At 32.9% G+C, this 27,868-nt stretch overlaps 2 protein-coding genes across 4 annotated transcripts; both read right to left on the bottom strand.

Moving 5' to 3' along the window:
* Nucleotides 1-1,940: 1,940 nt before the first annotated feature.
* Nucleotides 1,941-7,326, bottom strand: LOC109014267 (26S proteasome non-ATPase regulatory subunit 13 homolog A-like). Its single transcript, XM_018996667.2, has 6 exons — nt 7,057-7,326; nt 5,369-5,815; nt 3,949-4,029; nt 3,207-3,403; nt 2,978-3,077; nt 1,941-2,499 (listed from the first exon to the last, which is right to left on the bottom strand). Exons 1-6 carry the CDS (start codon nt 7,207-7,209, stop codon nt 2,314-2,316), a joined length of 1,164 nt encoding a protein of 387 aa, XP_018852212.1. The 5' UTR covers nt 7,210-7,326; the 3' UTR covers nt 1,941-2,313.
* Nucleotides 7,327-13,278: 5,952 nt separating this feature from the next.
* LOC109014264 (secretory carrier-associated membrane protein 4-like) lies at nt 13,279-27,540 on the bottom strand. Of its 3 annotated transcripts, XM_035694082.1 has the most exons (13): nt 27,329-27,540; nt 26,148-26,261; nt 25,901-25,963; nt 25,624-25,657; nt 25,360-25,482; nt 24,407-24,469; nt 24,216-24,309; nt 23,419-23,464; nt 23,256-23,323; nt 21,895-21,943; nt 21,451-21,516; nt 20,859-20,881; nt 13,279-13,649 (listed from the first exon to the last, which is right to left on the bottom strand). In XM_035694082.1, exons 1-13 carry the CDS (start codon nt 27,386-27,388, stop codon nt 13,541-13,543), a joined length of 912 nt encoding a protein of 303 aa, XP_035549975.1. In that variant the 5' UTR covers nt 27,389-27,540; the 3' UTR covers nt 13,279-13,540. The 3 variants fall into 3 exon arrangements, with proteins under 3 accessions (XP_035549975.1, XP_018852210.1, XP_018852208.1); XM_018996663.2 differs by lacking the exon at nt 13,279-13,649 and having other exon boundaries at nt 20,538-20,881; XM_018996665.2 differs by lacking the exons at nt 20,859-20,881; nt 21,451-21,516; nt 21,895-21,943; ... (7 more) ...; nt 26,148-26,261; nt 27,329-27,540 and adding exons at nt 15,067-15,243; nt 16,073-16,462 and having other exon boundaries at nt 13,279-13,732.
* Nucleotides 27,541-27,868: the final 328 nt, after the last annotated feature.

Here is a 27,868-nt window from a genome sequence, read left to right on the forward strand (position 1 = left end):
TTTTTTTTTGGGGGGGGGAGGGGGATAACTAGCAAAGTGTGTTGAATGTGTCAGTATAAGTAATATGTATTTTCTGCACATAATTATATAAAAAACAATAATCATAGATCATGAATTTGTATACAAAAAATACATGTCTATAAATGCAAAAAGTTTTCTATTTTGATAGAGACATTTATTTACAAAAAAAAAAAATATGAACTTAATATTTCCCCTTCAAATTAAGCTCGACGACAATTTTTTATGGAATAAAATTCGTCTATTATCCTTTTTGAAATGAAATTCTTGACAATTTTTTTTAATATAAACTAGCAAATGATCGACAAGAAACTCATCTTTCATTCGAGTACACAATCTAATTTTTATAAATTTTATGACAAAAAATGCTCGCTCGATAGTAGCAATAAGAAGAATCCAAGAAAAACTATTAACTTAGGATCGTTGGAAATATGCAAGGAGGAAAATAAACAAACAAGAATACGAGTCAGAGTCATTGAGCATAATATCGGAATATAAAAGATTAGGTTACACGAAAACTTAAAGGTGACTTTTTGGCAGCTAGGAATAAGAAAAGATAATATATTTTGTTAGTTTTAGATTTTTAGATTAAATAATTTATTTTCTTCAGGCAATTTCAACATGACCTATACCTAGGTGAATAGAATAATTGTACATGATTGACTGTAAAAAAATAAATTAAAAAGGGAAAAAACTTACCATAGGAAGAGACTAGACTATATAATTTATCTTAGGGGCCAAAGATGTAATTTAGAAGGATTTTGAGAATTTCTCATATTCATGCAGGTTTAAAAAAATTTCCACCTGGGGGAGGGGGAATTAGGTTATATCAATTTTCTTGTCTAATGTTTTGGACTACGAGCGATTAGATTTTCAAGATGCTTAGACCATAAAGGTTTGCTATGATATAGTTAATACTCTTAATAAAATCTTAAGATGAGAACTACAAAATACTTTCATTTGAAACTTGAGAAGAGGAGCAACTCAAAAAGTAGGATGATAGCATGATTTGAGACCCAGATCTTATCAAAAGTCTAGCTTCCAATTAATCAACCCAAAAGAAAGACCTTGAGAGTTTACTCTCGTTGAGACACTTGAGAACATTGGTAAGGGCAAAGGAAAGAAAGGAAAAACTACAGATAAAAAAATTCATGGCAAGTTAGGGATTTTGAAATGTTTGTAAGATGATAAATGATAAATACAAGCTCCAAATGCACAAGTTTCGCACAAACCCTTTATAAAAAAGTAGACATCACTATGAAAAAGTGTGATAAACTCAATTTTTCTTGATGATACCCACATTTTTACAATATTTGTATAAGACTTTTATATTTGGGACTTGTATCTAGCATTACTAAAGTAAGATACATTACATCGACACTTGCACGTAAAGGAAAAGAGAAATTATTTATACAAACTCCAAATAGACAAGTCTCATACAAATCCTAAATAAACAAACTCCTTGGAAATCCTTGTAAAAAAATAGACATCACCTTAAAAAAGTGTAAAAAAAAATTATTCTTTATTAGTTGGATCCAATTTTTTACAAATGACTTGTATGAGATTTGTCTATTTAGAACTTGTACGTAGCATTACTCAATAATTTGAATCTTACAAATCAAATTATACCATATGGATGATGTGTGATGTAGATTTTAACCTTTCTCAAAGATAAATAGGAAGAAGATACTGTTTTTGAAAAGATAAATGCTTTTATGTACAAACAATTTTTATAAAAATGAGCTTACAAACAGATGTGAGTTGATATACTATGTTAAATTGTAATACTCTTTTCATCATAAACTAAATCTAACATATCACATTAAACCACATCTATTAATAAATTTGGTATTGTAAGATCTCCTTATTGCAAATTTTCAAAGATTGCATAACCTTAGCCTATTCAGATGTAGCAGTAAATGAAAACCATCAAAGAAAAGGAAATGCATTTCAACAGTACGAAGAAGATCACATCTGATTGTATTTAAGAAAAATTCCAAATAAGTAGTCTAATAACCACTGTAAAGCGTAAGAACAGCCGTTCGTTCTCATTTGATGCACCATGTCTCTAGGCATGCCACTATAGAACCCATGACCCTGAAGTGAACTACAATAGGGGCTCCTTCCAGGAAAATGATTAAAACAAAAATAGGCAAAAAGAAAGGAAGCATACAACTGGCGGTACTGACCATGTGACTTAAGAAGTTTCTGTCTCTTTTTGGTCGCCTTTGCAATTTTCCCCCATTTATGTCATGGAGTTGTTACAATGGGCACGAGCAAATCAGTAAACAAAAATCAGGATGCAACAAGATCGGGTGTTTCTGCCTCGATGGATACCAAAGCTTTGCGCACTTTATCCAACCAATTGTCAAGACGGTCACGCAAGGATTGGATCTGTGGAATACCCAAAACTCTTGGCTGCACCCAGGATACATGCACGGTTCCCTCAACTTGATCGATTATACCTTCAATTAGATGAACCTGCAGTATGCATCCCCCCAGAGGTTTAAATATCAAATATAAAAATTTCCATAATAAAAAAAAATAAAAAGTGGAAAAAAAAGCAAACCTATCAACTATAAAGCATGTCTCTTTTTTTTCATTACAATTACAATTACAATGCTTGTCTATGGGTAGAGAACTAATAACCAACATTTATCGTACACAAATTACGTCAGTGTGAAAGCACTGGATTTTCCTTCTTTGATGATGAAAATTCACCAACCATAACAGTGAGCATAAGTTTTTCCCCGTCCCCAGAAAATTAGAAAAGCTACACCAAACTTAATGAGAAACATATAATATCTTATAAGTTAGAAACCTAAAATATTTTAAATTAATAAAAAAATAAACTGACTGATACAAATGCAAAGCAGGAAGCTTAGTAAAGCTAATATGATTCGCAAAGCATGTGAATCTCAACTGCACATTAATGATATTCAAAGACACATGGACTTACAGATAGGCTCTTGATAAGAAGATGCTCTACATCCTCGATAGAAATTTTTGTGCGCTCAGCAATAATACTCAAAGGTATAGTTCGATCTTCAGATGACCGGCTACAAGGGAACATGTAGCAATTCAGTACAACAATGATTTATACTAATCTATACAGCCAAAAACCAAGAAACTTATCTTCACTGGCACAAATCAAAAGTAAAACAACATAAAATATAAAGGTTCTAAACCTGAAAATAATTTCCATCAAGCAGAGAATGTTTATCTTTTCCAACAGCTTCTTCTCGTTCTCAACTAATGCTGGTTGAGCCCTCAGAGCAGCATTATGCACCCGACATAGTTCCTGATAACGAACTAAATCACCAGAGTTGAATGCCTCCAGAATATAATAAAGCCACTCAACCTTTGTCCCCAGAAGACTCTTAATCTGCAGAAGTTAAAAGATGTCATCCCCCAACATGGAAGGCTGCAGAAAAGTTTGGTAAGAGAAAATCCTAAAAGTATTGAAACTAATCCATATCATTCTATTGTTTTTCCAGCTTCCTAGGCAGTAAACATTATATCAAAATGTACTCTTATTTCTAAAAATTACAAGGAATCTATATAAACATCCAGGAACGTTCTTTAAATATTGCAATACATTCTAATATTACTACTATTCCAATCTTGATTAATTTGGTTTTGGTGTGTCCATAAATGAAAGATAATATAATCGAGTTTGCTGAAGCATTGTAATAAGCATCAATGAAGGAAAAGAATTTCGCCAACAGGATGGATAAGCAGCCTTATACTACTTGATTCAAGGAAAATAAAGTAATAAACCAGTATGAAAGTATAGCGAAAGGAAAGTTCCAAACCACATATAGGTTTTATACTTTTGCCTCCCAGGTAATGGTATCATTCGATTCACAGCTCTTCCTATACTCAATCCAAAGTGCTACAGAAGATAAGAACAATACCGAAGACACTTACAATAGGATGGGCAAGGAGCTCTCCAAAGTTGTAGATGTTATCGCCCAGAAGTGCAGAAAGGGACAAATCGAATGCCAAATCCTAAAATATGAATTTCGGGATCCAAAGGTTAGAATCACATAATAGACACAAAAATGCGCAAACAATCTTTATACATATATATATATATATATATGCAAGTAAGATTATCTTTATAAATAAAAAATAAAATAAAATATATTCTAATGAATCTTATAATGATCTTGTTTAAGCAGGATGTCAATAGATGTTACCATTTGTGCACTAATTACAATAAATTTTGAATATATGAATCAAACGACATAAAAATTATTTTAGAAAAAGGAACACCAGCATTCAAAAAGATTGAACATAGAGAAGTGCTTCAGGATTCAAAGAAAATGGAGATTTAGGTAATATCTAGTTGCATTAGCCTCATTTCTTTCCATGATGACCTCAGGCAGTAGATTTTGGGCCAAGTGAGCCGCTAGAACAATTATCTGAAGCAGTATGATGAACAAATTCTTAGTAGATCCTAGCTAATTAAAAGCTTAACATGTTCAGGCCCTGAATTTAAATTTATTTATTTCATACACTAATCATTACCGCCACTAGGTTTTCACACATCGTTCAGCTTGAACATGGGCCTGGCATAATCACCATCTAACTATACCAATCAAACCAGGACACAATCTTGATTTACCTTCCACGGACAATACTTTGACCAAAGAGCAAAACACATTTTATTTTCATACAGTGCTATTAGTTACAATTCCACAGATCCTGCAGGCAACCACTGGCATGTAACTTATGTAACGCCCCAATAGAAGACCCAAACCACATGACCTATACTCCAAAAGGACTAGTCAATAATACAATTGGAGCCTCATTTGAACCTTATAAAAAACAATAACTTCTCATTTCCAAGCAATGTGAGATCTCATATACCACCTACCCTTATCCTTATTATATGGGGTATCACAATCTACCCATCTTAAATTCCAAACGTCCTCGTCGGGCCAGTCCCTCGTAAGTGGCGCAACTCAAGTATCACGTTTCTGGTTGGGATAGACTCTGATACCATTTATAAAACCTCAATGGAAGACCCAAACCACATGGCCTATACTCAAAAAATACTACTCAATGATACAATTGGAGCCCCATTTAAACCTTGTAAAGAGTAAGAACTTCTCATTCCCAAGCAATGTGAGATTTCATACATCACCTACTTTTATCCTTATCATATAGGGATCACAACTTATCAAACCATCAATGGGTCACAGTCACACATTTCAAACCTTCCATTATGAATGTAAGATGACATGCCAAAATGACCTAGGCGAGAGAAAGCAAACCAACAATTATTTTATGCAACCACTGACATGTAAGCCAGAGAAAGAAGAGCACAATCAAAATCACATACTAGTTTAAATGATTCTGAGAGAGACTCCACTGATGTATATGCCAGATAAAGAAGAGCACTTTTATAGAACTCGGCAAATTCTTTACGAAATTTATGGTACTGAGATGAAACCCAGTAATGGCTAGCATACACAGATGGATCGATGTCAGTCATACTGTCAAGGGCACTCTTTCCATCTTCTAGAAGCTTCTTGCACTCTTTTGGGTTCCCTTGCTCGAGTTTAAATGTGGCGATTTGCATGTTGATGTAAAGTATTGGCTCTTCAATACGCTGCTCTCTGGTGGCTCGAAGTTTCTCTATCACCCCTTCAAGATAGGTAATTGCAGCTTCTTTCTCTGCATACTGTCTAGAAACTATGACAGCAAAGTGTGCAAGCTTGAGAAGATTGATTTTAGTTTCAAAGTCGGTGATGAAATTGTGATATAACTGTATCAGAGCATCACCGGCCTGAAATTGAATTTAACAGGAAAAAAAGTATTAGATGCATATGGAAAGGAAACATAGACAAAGATAAATCAAATTTAATCTTTTCCAAGTCCAACAAGTTGGGAACCACATTTGAGGAGAGCAATGTTCAATTCATGGTACCCAAGCCAATAAATAAAAAAATAGTAGTAGTGCAAAATCATGGTTAATCACTTGGACAATTTAATTCACTTGGCAAGTGAATCAGATACTTTGCATCAAAATGTATTTGAATAGGATATATAGCACTGGATCTATAATAATGTTTGTTGTTAGTCATTGATAACATGACAGTCTGCAATCTAACCTCATTTAAGCATACGCATGTTAATAACATAACCTTATCACATTTTATATAATGCAGCAACTAAAATTTCATAGGTCCTTAAGCCGGGGAATTTCTTTATCAATATCGTTTGTATAGGATACAAACAAAGCAATGATAGCCAAAAGTTTGCATGGCAATCATAACGACTAAGGGCTTGGGGTCATTACGCAAGAATAGGAGAATTAGTAAATGACCAGATAAAAACTAATATGCCTTTGCTGCATGTTAGAGCCCAATCACACCTCACCCTTAGAGCACAGTTCACAAGATCCATTCATAGCAAAAATATTAACAGACTCATTTCTGCATATAATTAATGCCCCATACCAATGATACTCCACCCTTGGGGTGCACAGTTCACAAGATGCATTCGTGGCAAAGACCTTGATAGCCCAATCACACCTCACCCTTTTATTTTTTTATTGATAGGAAAACAAGATTTTAATGATAATGATAATAGGCTTAGCCCAATTACACGGGAGAATCCCTTTGCAGATTAATTTCAATCTCTCACATCCAATTCTAGAGATAAGACTCAATTTCTCTCCTGCCTACATCATCCACTCATATCTAGGATAACCAATAATAAGCTAAACACGAAACAAAAACATAATGTAATTGTCATGCACACTACAAAAAGTTTCTTCAATGTTGTGATCAGCGGCACGTTAAAACCCCTAATTCCCACGTAAAACCTCAGTTCATAACGCAGAACCCAGTTTCCCAATCTTCATTCTCAATGGAAACCCTAATTATCCAGGAAGAAAAAAAACAAAACTCCGCCTCACATATAAAAAGGGGCGTTTTGAGATTCAAAAATCTTAATCCTCAAACCCATACACGCACGAATATACTTGGAGCAGAAGAATTGGGCAGCGAAAGAAATCACACAGACCTGGAATACGGCGAGGGCGACGAACTGCTCGAGCTTGGCGGTAAGCTGGTGCCAGAGCTTCCTCTGATACAGATCTGCGAGAGAGGCGTACCAGTCGGCAAGCTCCGGATGCGCGTTGCGCAGCGACTCCAGGTATTGCAGCGGCGCAGCCATGTCTGTGACGCACGGATAGAGAGAGAAGAGAGAGAGAGAGAGAGAGAGAGGGGAGAGCCGGTTCGTTTTTATAAGAGAGAAGCTTCTTTTTCTTGAGTTCAAAGAAAAGAACAAAAGATACTGAAAATACAGGAATGCCTTTGGTTTTATCAGCTGTTTCGGTTCGTTTCTGGATTAACCCGGTTTCCATCTTTGGAGACCTTTCTATCTTAATAAGAAAGCAAGGAAAACGTTTTTACAATTCTTACCTATCTACGAGGGATATTATTTTTATACAGAGTAATTCTTTTGAAGATCTTATTTTTTTAAAATAGAGAATACTATTAAAAAAATTATTTTTTTATAAATAAATAATATTTATAATCTTAAAATGTATAAATTATACGCACTTTCTTTAAAAAAAGTTATCAAATCTATAATCTATATAAAAAAATTATTTATTTAATAATGAATCTTACCATTTCTAAAAGAAGTGTTAGGAGCTTGTGCATCATAGACCTGTATCTAATATTATTATTTTTTTTATAGATTTTAGATTTAATCATTTTTTTCAAAGAGGGTACCCAGGCTTTGCATACCCTAAAAAATATTATTTATTTTCTATCAAATTATATCACGTAGTATAAATACCTTCAAATATAACATTCTACATTGTCAAATTATCATTTTTCTTATCATTTTATCCTTTAAGATGTTAAAAAAATAATTTGGCACGTCATAATTATTAATCTTTAATTTTAACCATGGTCCATATATGTGCTATTTGATGTATGGCAATACGTAAGTAGAAGAGTGAAATATTATTGTTAAGGAGGTATTTCGTACACCTTTGGGCTGGATTAGGTCTTGAATATTTCACTTCTACACCAAAAAAACATAGAGAGTGGGAGGCCTTGGTGGAGGCCAGTGAGTCTCCAATATTTGAGTCAGTATCTCCTTAGTAGGTTATGCATGAGTTTAGAAGAATTAAAGAGAGTTCTTTGTATCTGAAAGTCAGCTTTTATACTAGATTTCTTAGTGGAAACAACTCATACTTGACCTCAGAGAGTTCATGTCACTTCAATTGCTCATTTAGTCATAATCCTTTAATAAGACGTGACTCCTAGGGGGGCGCCATTAATGTACTGTGGCTTCCTGACTCACTTTACCCTACGGACATTCCCTGTCAACTCTCTTCATGCCTATTGTCAGGAGATTAAGGATTTTCCATATCTTCCGCTCATCTACCTGCACAGGTTCCCTAAGATTGGGTATCAACAGGGGGTGTCAGGGTGACGAGTCTCATATACACTTTACCGGCTGCTTTTCCCACTCGTGGGTTACTTCATGGATAAATTTTGCTCATAGGCTGAGTGTTCTGCAGAGGCCCACAAACTCCTTTCAAATGAGGGTCATTGGGCCTTTGTTGGGCTCTTTGACTCATTCCTCAAAAATCCCTCATGGGCTTCTCATAAGGGCCAAGAGAGGGAAAAATCTCATTACAATTATTAAACCATCAACAGTCTTGAATCTGACAATTCAATAAAGAGTTCAAAACACTATAAATTGTATTAAATAAATAATATAGTGAGCTATTTAGTTAAGATAAATGCTTTAACTATAAAATAAATTCTATACAAAGTAAATTTACAAGTTTGTATAGTTTGATATGATACGTTAGATTATAAAGTTATTTTTATTATAAAATAGATTTAACAAATCATATAAAACCACATCAACTTATTAATTTATTTTTATTATATCTCTTGTAACACTTTCGTAGTTAATTCATCTTCATCCCCTCAAGTTCGGATAGCTATTTAGTAACTGTAGTTACTCTAGGTTGCAAACTTGCATAGCCTTCATTGCCAAAGGAGAGATTGTCGTCCCAGAATGAAGAGAAATGGGCTGGGTTCGAAAGTTGGCTGATGGGCCCAAGTTTGTTAGAACTGGAATGGGTTTTTAACATGTTTGGACGTAAAAAAATTTTAAAAAAATTAAAACCTTCAGGAATCAGAAGTTTTTAAGATTTTTCTGAATGTGGTGAATCTATTGAGACATGTTTTTATTGGGATTGGCTGAAAATAATTAAGGAAGAAATTTTATTTTAATAATTTTTTTAAAAAGTTTTACAAAAGTTGTTTTGATTTTAATCTGTCAAAGAAATTAAAATGAAAATTATTTTAATGTTTGAATTGAGAGTGAAAAATGAATGAATTTCTTTAAAAAATGTATTGTTACCATACATCTATGTCAAATACCATGCTTACACCCTATTTCCATGACACGGAGTCGAAGTTGCGGTATTGCCCATCAACCATCATATTAATCTTTTTTTTATTAAATTATAAAATTTCTTTTTTTTTTATTAAATTATAAAATTTTAAATTAATGAATAATGTCACACCAGCACAGTAAAATATGAGAGGAACAAGGTATAAGTCTATATAATTTTTCTTAAGACTTCCAGCATTTTTTTCAAGATGCTTATATCTATTAAAATCTGAAGATGAGAGCTACGACATGTTTTAGGTGCGGTTTGGATGGTAAGATGAGACGAGAGAATGTTAAATGAAAGTTAAAAGTTGAATAAAATATTATTATAATATTTTTTTAATATCATTATTATTTTGAGATTTTAAAAAAATTGAATTATTTATTATATTTTATGCGATAATTTGAAAAAATTGTAATGGTGAAATGAAATAAAATAGTAGTAATGTTACATATAATCATAGAGAGCATAAACGATGTACAATCACTTTGAAAAAGAGTTCAATCTATTATTAAAAAATTAATTTTTTTATATAATTGTTGTATTTATTTATTTTTTTAAAAATAATTACACAACGTTTAGATATTTATAACTATAAATATTATTTTTTATAAAATAATATAAAATAAAATACTTTCATTATCTAAATGTAACCCTAATTTTGAATTTGCAGCTGAAAAATGATGGAAGAGAGGAGACCATAATGTTATCACAAATGATAAAATTGATTAGGTACTTATTCATGGGATTGGAAGATGGATAATGATGACAGTGCTTTAGGTGCACGTGTCAGCCTTGCCTTTAGGGATTTCATGATGATGTTTTTCATTTCTAATATGGTAATTATTAGTTAGCCAAGGTTCATGATGGATGCTTGAAAGACACTTATGATTTATTTATTTAGAGTAGATAATAAAAATCACTTTATTTATTTTAAATAATGTTTTTTATTTTAATTTTAAGTTTAAGTTTTAAATTTTAAAATTTTTATCATTTTTAATAAACATAAGCACGTATAATTATGTAAATAAAATTAAGTATAGATAATATTTTTCTATTTTTTTTATATCATTTATTAATTTTTATTCTTTATATATTCATTTTAGCAAATAATATGATTGCAAGAAATATTAAGAGAGAGATAAAGAAGAGAAAAAACAAAAAAAAAAATTGGATAATGATAGGTTACTAATTTACTACCTTCTACCACCTATTTACTACTCTCTTTATTTTCTTAATTTTTTATTATTTTTTTCACTTAATGGTTAAGGAATTAATTATTAGTAAGTTGTATTTTTTTTAATTTTTTATTAATGATTAGGATGTTAAAAAAATATTTAAAAGAAAATAATAAAAAAATAAAAGTTTCAAATACACTATGAAATAGTAAATGAGTGGTAGGAAGTAATAAACCTATCATTATCTTTTTTTGAAACATTGTTAGCCATTTTTCATTTAAAATGAGAAAACCAGTGTGATTGCTCTTAGTGCTTTTGATTTAGCTTTGTATATATATATATATATATATATATGAGTGTTTAGTCTTCTAGTAGAATCATAACAAAAAAAAAAGGAAACACCAACCGACCAACCACACCACCATGAGGCGCAACCAAAACCACAGGTGGAATAGGCGCCGGAGGAGCCAATCCATCAATTTTCTGCAGTGAGTGGTTCAATGATTTCCATACTTGACTTCCCTGCAAAGCAAAGTTATTCTTTAACACACTTTATTAACAAACATGCAAACACTTCCCACCCCACACTCTTGAGACACAAAGGCAGAAACTAAAAAGCAAGCAAGATGGTGGAGTTGAGAGCTTTATCTGCAGCAGCACCCTTTATTCTTTTCCTCCTCGGTTTCACAACCCTGATAATCCTGACCACCCATTCAGCTGCCATTGAAGTTGGTGATGGTGCAGTTGTGGAGGAAGGCAACCATGTCAGGGTTATTGAATTGCATGGAAAATGGCAAAGGAAGCTTTGGATGAATCATGGAAGTTTCCGAGGCCCTCGAAAGCAACTTGTCAACCCTACTGTCCAGCACCCCTTTCAAGCACGAGAGTTCCCTGTATAGTTTCATTTTCCTTTTTCTGTAATGATATTAGTTTTACTATTTGATGTTCATGTTATGTTCGACTTGCTTATTTGTGGAACTCCTAACCCTGTTTGGTACACGGGAAAAATAAAGACTGTACTTTGAATTGAACTCTGATTTTCTGCTTGCGTGAGTCTCTGACTCACAGAGAGAGAGAGCCTTCATTTATATAGGTTTTTTTGATCTGCAATGTTTTTGAGAAGTCTATTAATTAAAAAGGCAAGGATCAAGAGAAGTGGGGGCGTAATCAAACAAGTCCTGCCTCTGATGACGAAGTTCAAGGACCCAACAGCAGAAACTTTGGGAAAACCATATGTATTTTAAAGTACTACAATCTACAACCAAACAGTTCTCCCCTCTAAAACGTGATTTTCCTGCTATTTGAGCTCACTAATTAGGAAAAGGTAAAAGGAAATAAACAAGTTTTGAGTAGCAATCTGACTAATTATATCTCTTTGCCGAATTATAGTGAACTCTTCATCATCCTTTTTTTCATTTCTTTTGTGTTTTGGGTTGAAAATTGATATGGAGGGGGTAACGATTTGCATCCTGTTGATTCACGAGAGAAGCAAGAAGCAAAGATAGACGGCCAAAGAAAAGGACTTCAACCTAAAGGCTGGGAAATATGCCAAGTGCACAGCAGGGTCAGCCTCAAACAGGGCACTTGCAGATGGAAGTAAATCTATAATCTTAATAATACCAACAACAGCTTGATGTTCTTTCCAAATTAAACCTTAAATTTTCAATAATGAACACCAAACAGTTTCAAAATCATTGTAATCTGAACCCTCGGACAGTCCCCTGTTAGCTACTTGGTGAGCCCTTTGACACCCAAGAACAAAAAACCTTCATTAATTAGTTTGTGTATACAAACGATTAAGCATTTGTACGATTTGTTTACGGGACAAATTGCATCACCCATAACCTGAAAGGAAAGATTTCTTCTATTTGACGAGGGATTATAAGTAGCAAAACTCGATTCTCTGACATTCTTATGGGAAAAGAAAGAGACATATGTCTTTTGACTGGAAGATCATTCACTATATAGAGAAATTTTGGTAGCAAAAATATGATGTAAATCATTAAAAAAGAGTTTTAACTACTAAGAACTAAATCCGAAAGTAAGATCAAACTTGCGACTTACTATAGAATTACCAAAAAATATAATAAGAAACACGAATTGGGATGTGCTTTCATGGATAATGATGGCGATATATTCCAAAATGTTGAGCCATGAAATCCAATCTCATTTCTACGCTGGTTTGTTATACACATATTTGGTTCTTGAATTGCAAGATGGCACAATCATCTCGCAAGGGTTGGTACCAACGTCGGCTCTCTCAATTTTAAACACTTCAGTTATTTTTAGATACTCGATCTGACAAATCTGAGACGTAAATTAGCACCTATCGCGATTCTATCGGCGTTGATATGGCACGCCTGTGTGTGATATCCCATATTGAGTGAGTACAATTGGTGAATGGAATACTAAAGGATAGATGGAATGATCATCATGGTTCAAAATGAAAAAGAAAACAAAGACCAAATATGCAAATAACCCTATATTTAACAACAGGTGGTGATGCATGGTAAGCTATATCTTAATATGGTGATTAAGCATCGAGTTAAGGACCCCAAATTATTCAGTCAAATCAAAGAAAACTCAATGATCCCAGCATCAACTAATAAATCTTGTGCAAAATAAAAAACAATCAAATAAAAGGAACTTGGAACCTCTGAGTGTATACCGACAATTCCATATAATTCGTAAATATACGTACACAGGGTGTGACTTTGCAATAATTCATTTGGAAATACATACAAATATATTCAAGCAATAATATAAAAAAGGGAAAATAGATATTACAAGAAAGATACAAAAAGGTAAAAAAAAAAAAGAAGAAGGTGAAATTGCATATGATTGAATCGAAATTGTGTCACAATCAATAAACAATACCAGGTTTTGAATCCCAGATGCGTTACTCTTCAAGTAGGTTTAGAAGATTGTGTTCAGGAGCACTGAGAGACGGTAGAATCATGCGATTGGAACGGGTTGACCTTTGTTTTGTCTCAGCAGCTTCAGATGCAAGAGCAGCATCCTCATTCATCACTGGCAGATCAGTTTTCCTTAGCACGCCTGCAGATGCTCTCTCCTTCCATATTCTTCCATCCTGATGACAGTGGAAGTAGATATCAAAATTTAAGAAGTTAGGATGTAACAGTCTTCATTGATAAGTTTTAGGGATGAGTTAACAAAATATGGCTGTTATTTAGTCATGCACAAAAATGCATGCAACACCTACATTGATTTCCATCAGTCATGCCATAGTTCTATACAAATTCCAGAACATTTCTTGGTTCTAATAAAAGCCACTTTACATGACCCATTCAAAGTAATTTTGGTAGAACAAAATGTATGAAGAAGGAAGAAGGAAGAAGGAATGTACTGTCTTTCTCCTATCCAAGTCTTAGTAAACCTATGCCCATTATGCTTTTTTTCAAATCCTAGTTTGCAACATGCGCATGCAGCATCAAAAGGACATCCTAGATGGTACAAATTAACATGATCTATATAAGCTATCCTGTGCAATCCATAATTGCATTGGATACTGCTCTACACTTTCCATTATCGTGCAAGTGAAGCTGACACTGGAATACATACATAATGCTTCATATAATTTCACCACTTATGAACCATGATGTGAAAACGCACATAAAATACTAAATAAGAATTCAGACTTCAGGTGACAATGCGGATTGTCTTGCAGCACCGGTGGATTTATGAAACATATATATTACCAATTAAAGGAGATAAGGAGCTTTGTCTGAGCTTTAGCTCTACAGAATAGGTCCCGCATCCTTTGCTTTGTAAAACCCAGATTGGATTTGGAGTCTGGACCATGGTGGAGAGTACATCTACATTTTTGTCTTTAAGTTATCTTGGAAGCAATACGAGTAGAATAAATAAAATAAGAGTGAGAAAAATTTTTGATTAAAACAATGGGTTATGATCGTTTCAGAAATTGGATTTGCATACTTTTCTAGGTAGAGAGAGAGAAATCGATTACATTTCTCTCACAATGCCAACCAGCAATGCTGTCATTTAATTGAGACGGAAGAAAACCAAAACAGTCTGACAAAGTGTAAATGTAACTGGAATAAAATCATAGAGGGGAGATTAGGGCCTATTGACCAGGAGTGAAATCATAAAGGATTTTTGAATCTGCAGCAATTAATACATTATGCATGCTGATTGAGATTTTTTTATTATTCAGAAATGTTATGAGCATATCTCCATTAGAGAATTTACCACTGATTAAAGGGTAATAAAAAGTGTCTAATTGCAACTTAATTTAAAATAAAAAACTGGTCTGGTATACACTAATCAAACCAAACTATCTAGAGCAAGCCACCACACTGCACAAAGACACAGAAACAAATGTTCCTACATCCTTTGCTGTGTATAACAAAAAATAGTAAAAGATACAACAAGTTTCAAGCTTACATTGAGAATTGAAGGTTCAGGTAATGGACACTGAATAGGTCTATCATTGTCACGAGGCTCAGTCGGGTGCTCTACCGGTTTAAACTCCACTGCTACTTCAATCCCATGAGAAGCAGTAATGGCACCGGTAGCTACACCTGTAACTCCTGGGTTTGGAGGCAATGCTTCCCTCTCATCCTGCATCGGATAAAGCATTATTAAGCCAAAAAATCTACAAAAAATTCCCATGTACAAACATCAAACCATGTCGCAAAAACAGCACCAATGAAAACACATAAAAAAGCTGAGGGGACGAAAATCATATAAATATGCTACAGTTGAAGCAGGATAAGGTGTTTCATTCTAAAGGTAACAAGGAAGAACAATTCCTCCACGTAGAAAAAGGATTAGCACGTACAGCTCAATAAAAAAAAACTAAGGTCCTAAATTTTTCGGAGACCAAGGTCTCCGACAGTCAAACAGTTCAAACCAATCGTCTGATCTAGGCTATAGGCAGCTAACTAACGGAATCCCATCCTGATAAACCCTAAATAGCACATTCCTTATTCAGTTATTCCAAGTCCTCTAAGCGGATTGAAAATTCAATCGAGAATTATGGGTAATTCATTTGACAGCAGGAGAATGGTCAGAAGTCCGAGATCAGGCCAGCTAGATACAATAGGACCAGCTCAAAGAAAAAGAAAAGAAGAGGAAAATATACAATACGCCCAAAAAATCAGATCCAAACAGAAGAAATTTATAATATTTCAGAAAGTTTGAAGCTTAATAATAACAATATTTAGCATCAAACATAAGGGGCAGATCCCGACAATATCTCCAAAACGTAAAACCAAATCAAACCGGAACTTCACAAATCGTAGGACCCATTGAAATGGTTTAACTGTCAACCCCAGTCCAGCATCGAAAATCTTTTAGGCCCGGCCAGGAAAAAAAAAGACCAGATTACAGGAATGCAAATAAAGAAGAAGAAACCAATCATTTACAAAGGAGAGAGCTGTATTCTTACAAGGGCACTCTGAGTTCGACGATGTCCAGCCCTGCTGACAGACAACCTTGAGAAAATACCCACCATAATATCCCTTTCCTCCAAAAAACTATCAAATTGAGACAAAACGGTCCTCGGATGTTGGCTTTGTTCGTCCTAAGAACCTCTATCTCGCTCTATCGCCTCTGTCTCAGTACAGTACATAAGACAATCCGAATAGTCGCTTCCAAATCGCCTTTCAGACGCAAAAGGGTGTTCTAATCTGGGTTCTATTTGTCCTATAAAACCAATTCCACCGTCTCTCTCTCTCCACAGCTCTCTCTATCTTTCTAGACTTGGAAAGAGAGAGTAGGCAAAAAGTGCGTGTGGGAAGAGATGATAAGGTAGTGGCTTTGCTGAGGTAGCTTGGCTTAATGGGTTTTGTCCACTTGGATTCTCTGTCTCTTTGCAGTAAATCATACACTTCTGAGTCACCGCAAATAAAGCTGTGAGTGGGAAGGGTTAAGAGAATCCCATTAAAGTCAACAGCCACCGGCTACAGCGAGATAATATAAAAATATTTCAAGGAGAAAAAACAAATGAACTCTTTCGTTTTCTATTCCCATAAAACTTATAATTTATTTTACATCTTAAACTATTATATCTTTGAAAAATTATATTCTAAACTATCAAAATTAATAATTTATATTCCAAACTACTGAACTGTCATATTTTTCATTTTTACATGCGAAATTTCAAACCCTAGTTGAGAAATTGAGAATAATTAAAAGTAAAATCATATCTATTATATTTATTTATTAGGAGTGCTACCCACATCCCGCTCCACATGAGGAGGGTTAGTTTTGCCCCTCAAAATCCAGCTCCTCACCCTAGGGCGGGGTGCCCCATCTGCATGCCAGGAGATGGATTGGCCCTCTAGTCAATCAGTCCACCGCCCACCCACAATGAAAAATAATTGAAAAACACAAAAAATAAAAAAAAAAATCACAAATTCATCCACATCAAATCGAAAAGCAACAAAAAATCAAAACAATGTATACATCATATGATGGAGAAACACCCCAAAGGAGAGAGAGAAATAATGATTAATTAAAACCTAATCTTAAAAAACGTTGTTTATGATGTATTATTTAAAAATAAAATCTAGGTTAAAACGATATCATTCTATTAAATATTTTTTTAATTGTATATATAATTATAAATAATAGTGGGCCTGGGCCCAGCCAACCCCCGCATGGCGACGACGCAGGGCCTAGGACTAAGTGAGGTCGAGGCGGTGGGGGCAGGAGAACGGGATGCGGGGTCCTGCCAGCCACCCCTATTATTTATAATGCTTGTAATTTTTGTAGGATATATTAAATCAGATTCAATTTATTGGAAACTCATTAAAATACATATAAAAGTGACATAAGGTAAATATGACTCAATTACTAACATAAGGTAAATATGACTCAATTACTTAAAAGAAATAACGAGACATCTATAAAAGGAACACTACAAAGGTGAAGATATAGCAACTCTAAAAAAAGACTACTACTTTACAATTGGTGGGACTCTCTTTTTAAGATTCCCTAAACGGCTCATAGACAAACTTTTATACTAAATCCCACATAAATCTCTGTGTTTTTTTCTTCTTTTTTTTTAACATTTTATATGCTTTGTTTATTTTATAGGCAAACATCCGAGAATTGTAACGACACCCAAGCCATCATCATATTATTTGATTCCGATAACGCTGAAAAATCCATCAATGGTTTTGATATTTTTACTTTTACTTTAAACCATTTTTATTCCAGCTGAAGGCATTTAGATGACTTAGAGCACTGACATTAGCTTCTTCATTTTTAAAATTTGAAGAAATGTAGATAAAATGATCTACATTAACTTATTCAAAAAGTAACAATTTGAATTATGAGTTACAGTAATTTTAAGTATATTTTTAAATTTAAAGATATACTATTCATATTCAAAAGTAATATTTTATTGTAAAAATTATCTCAATTGTTTTGATTTTTAGTTTTGAGTTTTCACAATTTCACTTCCCTCGAATGCCATTTTATATTAATTTTTGTGTTCAGTTTTAAAATATGTAAAAGAAAAAAAATATTATTATTAATTAATATAGTTATTGTAATTGCAAAATATAAAAAAAATTAAAAATTATTATTATATTATTATTTTGACTAATTTAATATAGGGTTATGGTTAGAGAGATTTTAGATTTATGGAAAACATGTACTTTATCATCAAATTTTGAATTTTACTTTGATGAAACCAATGCTAATGTTCTAAAATTAGCATTGTATAATGCAAAATTTGCAAAATATTACATGATTTTACATTTGGTTATTTTACTCAAAACTTATTCTCACATTGGATTATTAGTCAAAATAATAATAAAATATTATAAATTTAACAATTTGTTTTTTCAATTTGTTTTCTATTAATTTTTTTTCTAAATTAAGAACTATTTGGAAATACATTAATACAAGTGTAGAGCAATATTTTTGGAGTGCAGCAAATACATTCTAAATATTTAATACAACATCATTGAAAAAAATACATATGTCTATTACATTTTTATCTAAAAAAAACACCCATTAATTTTATTTTTGTTTCTAGCTCAATTCCCAGCCTTGGAAGCACTAAAACAAAGCACAAATCCAAAAAAAAAAAATCTAAAATTTAAAGATTGAACCCAACAATTAGAGGCAAAAAAAAAAAAAAAAATTGTAAACGAAATAAATGATGCAGAAGAAAAGCAAAGGAACGAAATAAGAAATAGTGATTTAGTGTAGAAGAAAAGCAAAGGAAATAACAAGTACTTGAAAATAATTTTTAATCAATTTAGTCTAGTTACAATGACCACCAAATATAACCACAAATCTCAAATTACTATAGCTAAAAGTCATATCCTTTTAAAGTTGCATAATCCAATATAGATTATTTTTGGGTCTATTAGCCAAACTCTTCAATAGATTTGCATTTGCATAATTAAATGAGGATGCACTAAGAGATTAATCATGTTATGGTTTAGCAAAGAGCTTTGTTAGCTACTCATCATCTTTACACATAACACTTATTTTTATTTATTTTTTTATTTTTAAAATTTATTTTTTATTTTATTATTTTTAAATTAATTGAGTTCTTTTACTTATTATCTATATATCATATATTTAGTGAGAAAAAAATAAAAAATAAAAAATTATATATAATAGTAGATATGTAAAAATGATGAGTATAATTTTTTTTTTTTTTTTTTAAAAAAAGGCATTAATGATGGTGAATTTAGCAGCACATTTTTTTTTTATGTACTAAATTGGGCTTTACAATGAAAGAGCACAGAGCAAACCCAATGAAGTTCACAATGCCTAGCCTCATTTATTCAGCCTTCCAACTAACATGGGTGTCCGTACAGCTTCCTTCGGCTATGCACCAATGGGATGCAAAATCAATATCTAATTATTAAATTTTTTTCAAATTATCAAATAATATATAATAAATAATTTTATATTTTTCAAATATCAAAACAATAATAATATTAAAAAATAATATTTTATTCAATTTTCATCTTATCTAGGGGTGTAACCGGTCCGGTCCGGTCCGGTTTTGGACAAAATCTAGGACCGAACCGGTATGTACCGGTTTTGTATTTTTCAAAACCGATTACGCCCCGATTACCCTCCTAAACCGGTACTTCCGGTTTTACCGGTTTCCGGTCCGGTCCGGTCCGGTTTTCCGGTTTTTTTTAAATGTAAAAAACATATAATAAAATGTTAATTCTTATTATAAAATATTATTAAAAATTTAATATATATATTATGTTTAAAGCATATGATCAATTAAATTTTTATCTTTAAGATTAAACTTTTATTTTATAAATTATAACAACATTATCTTATATATAATTATATTAATAACATATGATCAAATAAATTACAAATGTTCATATTTAAGATTAACATTTTATGATATTATTTATAAATTATAATATAAAATTTTTTCATATATGATATATAATTATATATATTATATATAAAAATTTAACATATAATTATATATTATATATATAAATATTTTGTATAATATATAAATTAATTTTTATATTTTTTTTTTCCAACCGGTCCGGTTCGGTCCGGTCCGGTCCCAAAAACTACGGAACCGGAACCGGACCGGAACCGGCCGGTTTTCATAAAATAGAAACCGGTTCCGGACCGGACCGGTTCAAAACCGGACCAACCGGTCCGGTTCGGTCCGGTCCGGTCCGGTTTTCCGGTTTCCCGGTTTAAATTTACACCCCTAATCTTATCTCATCTCAACTTACTATTTAAATGACACATGTTCATCATTCTCTTCACCTTGATTTTCTAAATTTTGAGTATGGATGGTGAAAATCTGAGTTATGTAGTCCCCAGAAATTCCTCCATTACTTTGTTATTTTGATTTTGAATTCGTAATCAACATTCGATCCATCAAACAAAAGGTATTGATAGAAAACAAGCACAATATCAATATGATCACAAAGAAAACTCGTATCAGTGTCGGATCAATGCTGTCTAGTCTGATTTCAATAAGATCACCAAAGTGGCATTCCACTCCGGTGGTGGCAGCCCTAGAATGAATCTATATATATATATATATGGATTGTTGGAACTTGGGATCATTAGAACATGCCAATCTTTGAATCAACTCTCACAAAGAAACCAATGTAAATAGGAGAATGAAGAATATACTGAGCCACCCCTGAGAAGCAACGGTATTATATGATTCAAGATGGATCACAAACCCAGAATCCCATCATTTATTCCCCCTGAAATACAAGTAAATTTTCTGCACAAACAAAAGAAGAAAAAGGATGTAAACCAAGTCAGAGATTTTTCTATAAGAAATGTGCATAATAATTACCCTGCTTGTCATTTTCCCAAGAAAAAATATATGCACACAAATCAAAGTCAACATTTGATCTTTTTTTTTTTTTTACAAGTAAAAGTCAACATTTGATATTTACATTGCATATATGTAGAGTAAGAACTTCACTGGTTTCTCTTTTGATAAGTAGAACCTTCACTGATTTCTTAAGCACTTTAAATGCTAATATTTCTTGGTGCATGCCCTTTGCAATTATTTCTACCTGAATCTCTAACAATTTGTTTTCATTTCACTAGCATTCACCTTTATTATATCATGTTTTCTACTTGTATCTATGTTGGCCACAAAAAATTCAGCGCCTATGGGGAAAAGAGACGTAAGAGAGGAGGGGGAAAAAGAAAAAAGACAGAAAGAACTCACGACAGATGAGCCACTTTAAGTGCAAGAATATGTATAGTATTTGCACCCAGAGGGGCTACCATAATCACTCTCACTTTGGAAAAAGACAATGTATGTGTTCTGATTCTGACCTGAAGTACCCATAAGCTTAGAAGAGACTCCAAGCAAAATAAGGCAAAGCCAACTAAGTAAAATATCTGCAGTAAAACCAAATGACACATTAGGCAAAACCTAGCACCAAATCAGATAACTTACAAAAACCATCTTTGTTAATGTTGCAGTTCAACAAAAGTTACACAATGCTCTCAATAGCGTTTTGGTCTTCACTGTTTGATGCCTTGAGAGAGTAAATTTGCTTTCTAAAGTAAGCATCAGAAAGCAAGCATCATGTTAAAGGAATCACATGATGCAGATCAGAAAATGGTCACAAAGAAACAGTTTTTAGACAGATATAGAATTCAATTATAACTACCCTAAAATCATACGAACAACTTCATGACTTGTGTAGTTTTATTTTCAAATGTACGTAGAAAATAAGAACAGCAATGCAGGCATGCATACATTAAACAACTTACCCCAACCATTACATGACCATTGAAGAGATCAATTGCAGCAAGGATTCCCCTAAATTAGAAATAAAAATAAAATAAAATAGACATATTAGTTAAAAATTTATGACATGAGAAAAACACCATACATGCAGGGCTCAAAGCTTATCAACAAACCTGTATCAAAATTACAAAGACACCATGGAAAAGATGCAAGCATGTTATGTACGGTACCACAATTTCTAAATGATTGAAATTAAGTTCACCACAGCACCAGGCTCTCTCTAGTTACTTTATACAATTTAATAACATGGTGATAAAAAATTCCATATAAAAACCCATTCCCTTTACTTCCTTTTTTTAAGTAATAACCCAGTCCCTTTCCTTTAGGCCTCGTTTGTTTTCACAAAACTTCTCAACTCATCTCATTTTATCTAATCATTACAACTTTTTCAAATTTTCATACAAAATAAAATAAACAATTCAACTATTTCAAATCCCAAAACAAAAGTAATATTAAAAAAATATATTCTAATAATATTTTATTCAATTTTCAACTTCCATCTCAAATCATCTCATCTCATCTACAAAAACAAACGAGGCCTTAATTAAAAAGGGTTAAGAGGAGGAAGATTCAACAATGAAAATTCTGCAAAAAGAAGGATGACTACGGCCCATTAAAGTTTGTTAGTTTCTTTACTATGACATTACAGAATATTCATTTTCAAGGATATTTGCCACTCATAAAAGGCCTATTGGTGTAGATGTTCTTGAAAGGTCTATATCAAGAAGGTTAAGTCCTGCTCAATGTTCACCAAGGACAAGTTTATTTCTTTGGCCTGGTTAACTTTAGACATAATTTGTAACGTTGTCCGGTTAACTAAAGATTTTTATACAGTCGCTAAACATGTGTAAAGCAGCAACTAAAGTGCTCAAGCATTCTTTTCATCTGTATTTATTTATTTTTGGATAAGTAATAAAACTTCATTAAGAAGCACAAAAGGTACACCCCAGGTCCAGCGGAAGTATACAAGAGAAACATCCATCTAGAAGGAGAAAAGGATATAAGAAAATCATGAACGGTAAGCCTATTAAAGTCTATGGAAGTTGTCCAAAGGAAAAAAAGTAATAAAAAAGAAAGTTTTGAACTCCTCCAGGTCCACTCATGATCCTTAAATTTCCTACCATCTTTTCCCTTCAAATACACCATATGAAGCACATAAAGAACCATCCTGCTGCAATTTGTGGGTTGGCACTTAACCCTCTCCAACTTTTCATCAATTCTCTTCACAAGATACTTAATTACAAACATATTTGTCTGATATATTAATCAGAAATCAAAACCATTTCAAGCTTAAGTTCATACAGCCCATAAATCAATAACTTACGTCAATGACTTCCCATGAAAGACAACTGGAGGTGCAATGGCAGCGAATATACAAAACCCAATGTGAATCTGCATTATGCCAAATGGATTGATGGACAGAAAAATGAGACACCCACTCATGAGGAGAATGGCTTAGAGAGCATGATATAAAATATGGCACATACCAAGTAGAATAGGAAAAACCAACCAAATTTCAGAGCACTATCTGTCCTGCAATGCAAACAAATCCATTCACAATAACCATCAGCACACTCAACGCCACACTTCAATGAAATGACTGCAGAAATTATTTGAATTTAGTACCAAACAGTTAAATGTGTTTCCTCTGACTAGGTTGAATCGCACGCATACACACGTGAGAGACAGAGAGAGAGAGAGAGCAAACATTTGAGGTGCTGAACTTTGAAACAAAAGAAAATCATTACAAATAAACAATAGTGTCAAAACAAAAGATATTGCCAATAGTCTCTAGACCAGAAAATATCCTCTCCCCAATAAACAGGTGGAGGGTAAGGTCACTGATCCAGCCTCATGTGCCTTCAGCTGTATCTACTTCTAATGTCATTGAAGAGATAAATGTCCCAACCAATTATTAGCGACAGTGACTTCTATTTATCAGCTCCAGTAGGGGAAATAGACTCAAAATTATATGTTATCATCTCTTCACAAATAGAAGGAAAGACTGGAGCTTTTCTTTTCTCATGCAGAAAAATAGTTTCATCCACCATCAAACCACTATCACCTCCACACACTACCATGCCTATCAACACCCATGCTAAGCCACGAATCAATATGCATGTTCAGTTAAGAAGACATCCATATATAGAAATTTATAAGATTAGTGTTCAAGTAAGAGAGACCACCATATTAACAAGGAAGGTCAAAACACAACTTGGAAAGAAGACTGCAGACAAGAAAATTAGTTTCCATATCATTATTTCTCTGCATTATTAACACTAACCTCATAGCGCGATACAGAGGCCTGTACCATAGCACATATGACATTGGGCATCCAAGTAGAGCATAAATTGTGGAAAGGAAAAAAATTTTGACACCTGAGAGACTGAACCTCATCAGAAGAGTCAGTTTGAACTGAAACCAATGCCTAACCATACTTGAATGCACAGATATGATTGAACAAAAGAAGCTCACCCCCGCCTCTGATCCAGCACACCATCACAGCAATCATGTTAAAAACCAGACAAAGAACTATACCTGCACAAAGAGTACTACAACAATATCACATATAGCTGCAGGCTTCCACAATAAATAGTTTTTGAGCAAAGTTATTAGCAAGTAAAAAACCACAACTGGAGCCTTATAATGGGAATTTATGATCCTGAAGAAAAAGGGCAGTTTGGCAAGTGGAAACAGGAAATAACACAAAAAAACAAGCAGAAAAAAGAGTCCAAAGATAAGAGGGAATGACACAAATGAAGCTGAGTTTAAAAACAAATATAAAAACTAGAGAAACTAGGATATTTTTTGGAAAGAACAAGTGGAAATGTTTTACACTTCTAAGCCTACTCTTCTATTAGTAACAATAAAATCGTTTACTTATATTACAAAAGCAAGTGGAAAAATAAAGTCTTTTTTCTAGTAACCATTTAGTCTCTATTATCCACTAAATGTGCCAATTAGTACAAACTAAGTATGAAGAAATTATACAGAAAGAAAAGAACAATTCGCTAGCAATTAAACAGTAAATGGAACCAAAACAATCCTCTTTGTTGGAAAGAAATTTGTTGTCCATGGATGGAGTTTGCCTCCACATCACCTCGTCATAAACAAGATATATTAGTTTAAATCTTTTCTGCTGTAACTTCTTTTAGAATTGAAATTTTGTGATATGGATATAAAAAAGGAAAAGAACAAAAAAAAGTATCACATTTGCCAATTCCTTCATTTCAGTAGACAATCTAAGTTTTTTTTTATAGGAAAAAACAAAATTTTAGTAGACGATATAAATGAAAAAATATGATCTAAATGTAAGAAAAGGCAGTGATTGTTAAGAGCTATACAATACTACTTACAAGACACGCATCCATATAAATATAGTTTCAGAACACATAAGTTTACGCATTAAAATGTATGACCTCCCATACCTAGCCAACTTGCAAAAGCCAGATACTGCAGCCTTTGAGCATGGACCGGTATTTCATTGGATATATCATGATGAATAATTGGAAAAAATGGAGGCCAGTTTTTATCATCATTAGGGACACCAGCTGAACACAAAATTGAAAGCAGAATTACCAAATTAGAGAAATAGAGAATAGAAAAACAGATTTAAAAATGCATAATGACCTGTAGATGCTGTATGACATCGTAGTTACTTATAGAAACAATGTTGTGGCATCATAGTTTACCTTTAGTAACAGCATCTTCTCTCCGTCTTATTTCCTGTGAAAGGCAAGTTAGAGTACATTCAAATACAAGAATGATTGGTCAAAGACTAAATCACATTTAAGTGTGACCATAACCAAAAAATGATATATCACAAGCTATAAAAATCATTGTTACCTAAGACAACAAAATCTTCAATTTTAGAAATGAAGGCTAATAGGCCATTATTTCCAATGTAAAAAAAAAAAAAAAAAAAAACACTTTCAGAAAAGACCTTAATCATAGAACTGCGGCACTAACCTTTTCCCGCCTTTTGAGATCTGATTCCCAAGCTGCAAGTTCTCTCTCTTTGTTTTTAGAGTCCTACGTAAGCCATACCATCAAGTACATAACTTAAGAATAAAAAATTAAAAAAAATAAATAAATATAAAAAGAATTGTAAATAAATAGTAATAAGGCAGTAATCATATCTATTATTCTAACTCAAATCTCTCAAAAAGTTCCAATGAACAGAACAGAATAGTAAAGCTAATAGCAACTTCAGTACTTTCATCGTATCCAATGGTATGTCCACCGTCGCATCATGCTTCTGACCAAAGCCCAAGGTTTCAGGTCCCAATGATGGAATGCGTGGCTTTGATCCAGGAGCGGGAGCTCCTTTCTGCAAAAGAAAAAGTCCCATATGACGACACAATGGATAAGCAATTAACTTAACCACGTCTCTTTACTGAAAGTGATTTGATTTCGTATGAAAATACTTCTATTCTTAACATTTTCATTTTATCTCATATAATTTTTTTTAAAAATAATTTAAATATAAATATTTTTAAATTAATTATTACAACTTTTTCAATTTTATCATTATAATTTTTACAATCTTTTAAATAAAAATAATTCTAATTTTTTCAAAATTTTAAATAAAAATAATATTATAAAACTATATTTTAACAATATTTTAATTTTATAATATTTTTTATTTAATTTTTTATTTCTCATTTTTCAAAATTAAAAAAATACTCAATTCGAATTATATCACTAATATTCACAAACTATCTTATTATTATTTATAAAATTTTCATTTCATCTAACTTTCTAAACAATCAATTAATCTGTCTAGAGAGTTCAAATGAAACAGTTATATCAATAGTCAATGGTTACATATTGTATGATCAATTCTGGGACAGAATGCCACCAAACAGCTATGTTTCGCAAATACACCTATAATTCAAAGAAAAATCCCGTGGCGTCTAAAGATTTTTTACCAGGGAATTTGAACCTTAACCTGCGAGCATACCCCAAGCCCACTGCTTTTTACCACTTCAGCCAACCCCCAGGTACACATTATTTATTTCTTTACAACTATAATATCCGAGTAGCACCTCGATCTCGTTTTAAACCTCAAACAGCACAAAACCTCCCATCTATATAGCTTTCTTTTCTTTTCCTCAATTTTCTTCGCAACCAAACGGAGCAAAAACCGGGACTTCCAGATCCAGATCAAAGCTACCGCCCACCGCCAACAAAAAAAATATCCAAACTATCTCCAAACATATAAAAAACCGAATACCAGCCCAATCACACACAGGCAAACAAGGAATTTTTTTTTTTTTTTTTATAGAATTAAGATAAAAGAAAAATGTCATGAAGAGATAAAAATGAGGGTGATCCAAGAGGCAAAAACTGAAAAACGAACCCGAAAAGAAAGGAGACAGACAGAGAGAGAGATACCGAGAAGGGATTGACCTCCTCCTCGTCAAATGGATTGGGGTCGTGGTGGTTCCGATTCATTGTGTCACTCTCCCCCCCTCTCTCTCACTCCCACTTTTCAGATCACTAAAATCTTGCAGAGAAAAGCTCCGAATAGAGTGCCAAATTCTCACTACTTCTCAGAAGGAGACAGAGAGACAACCGGAGTGTGCGCGAGCACTTGTCACTTTTAATTCGGCTTGTTTACTACGCGGGATTAGTTTTGGAAAATTTTCTTGTAATGGAAGTTTGGTTTTAAACATATGCACCGAGATGTCAAAATATTTACGCTGGCTGCCCTTTCTCGTTTTGGCGGTGAATTTTGGAATTGGGCTGACTTTCTTGCGCTTCAGCTACGAGACTGGAATTGCACTTCTACTGGAATAAGCACGCTTTAGCCGTTGTTTAAAGATTTAAATAAAATATTATTAAAATATAATTTTGTAATATAATTTTATTTTAAAATTTAATTATTTATTATATTTTACATAAAAATTTAAAAAAATTATAATAATTAAATTA

This window comes from Juglans regia, chromosome 9 (genome assembly GCF_001411555.2).
Source record: "Juglans regia cultivar Chandler chromosome 9, Walnut 2.0, whole genome shotgun sequence".
NCBI lineage: Eukaryota > Viridiplantae > Streptophyta > Magnoliopsida > Fagales > Juglandaceae > Juglans > Juglans regia.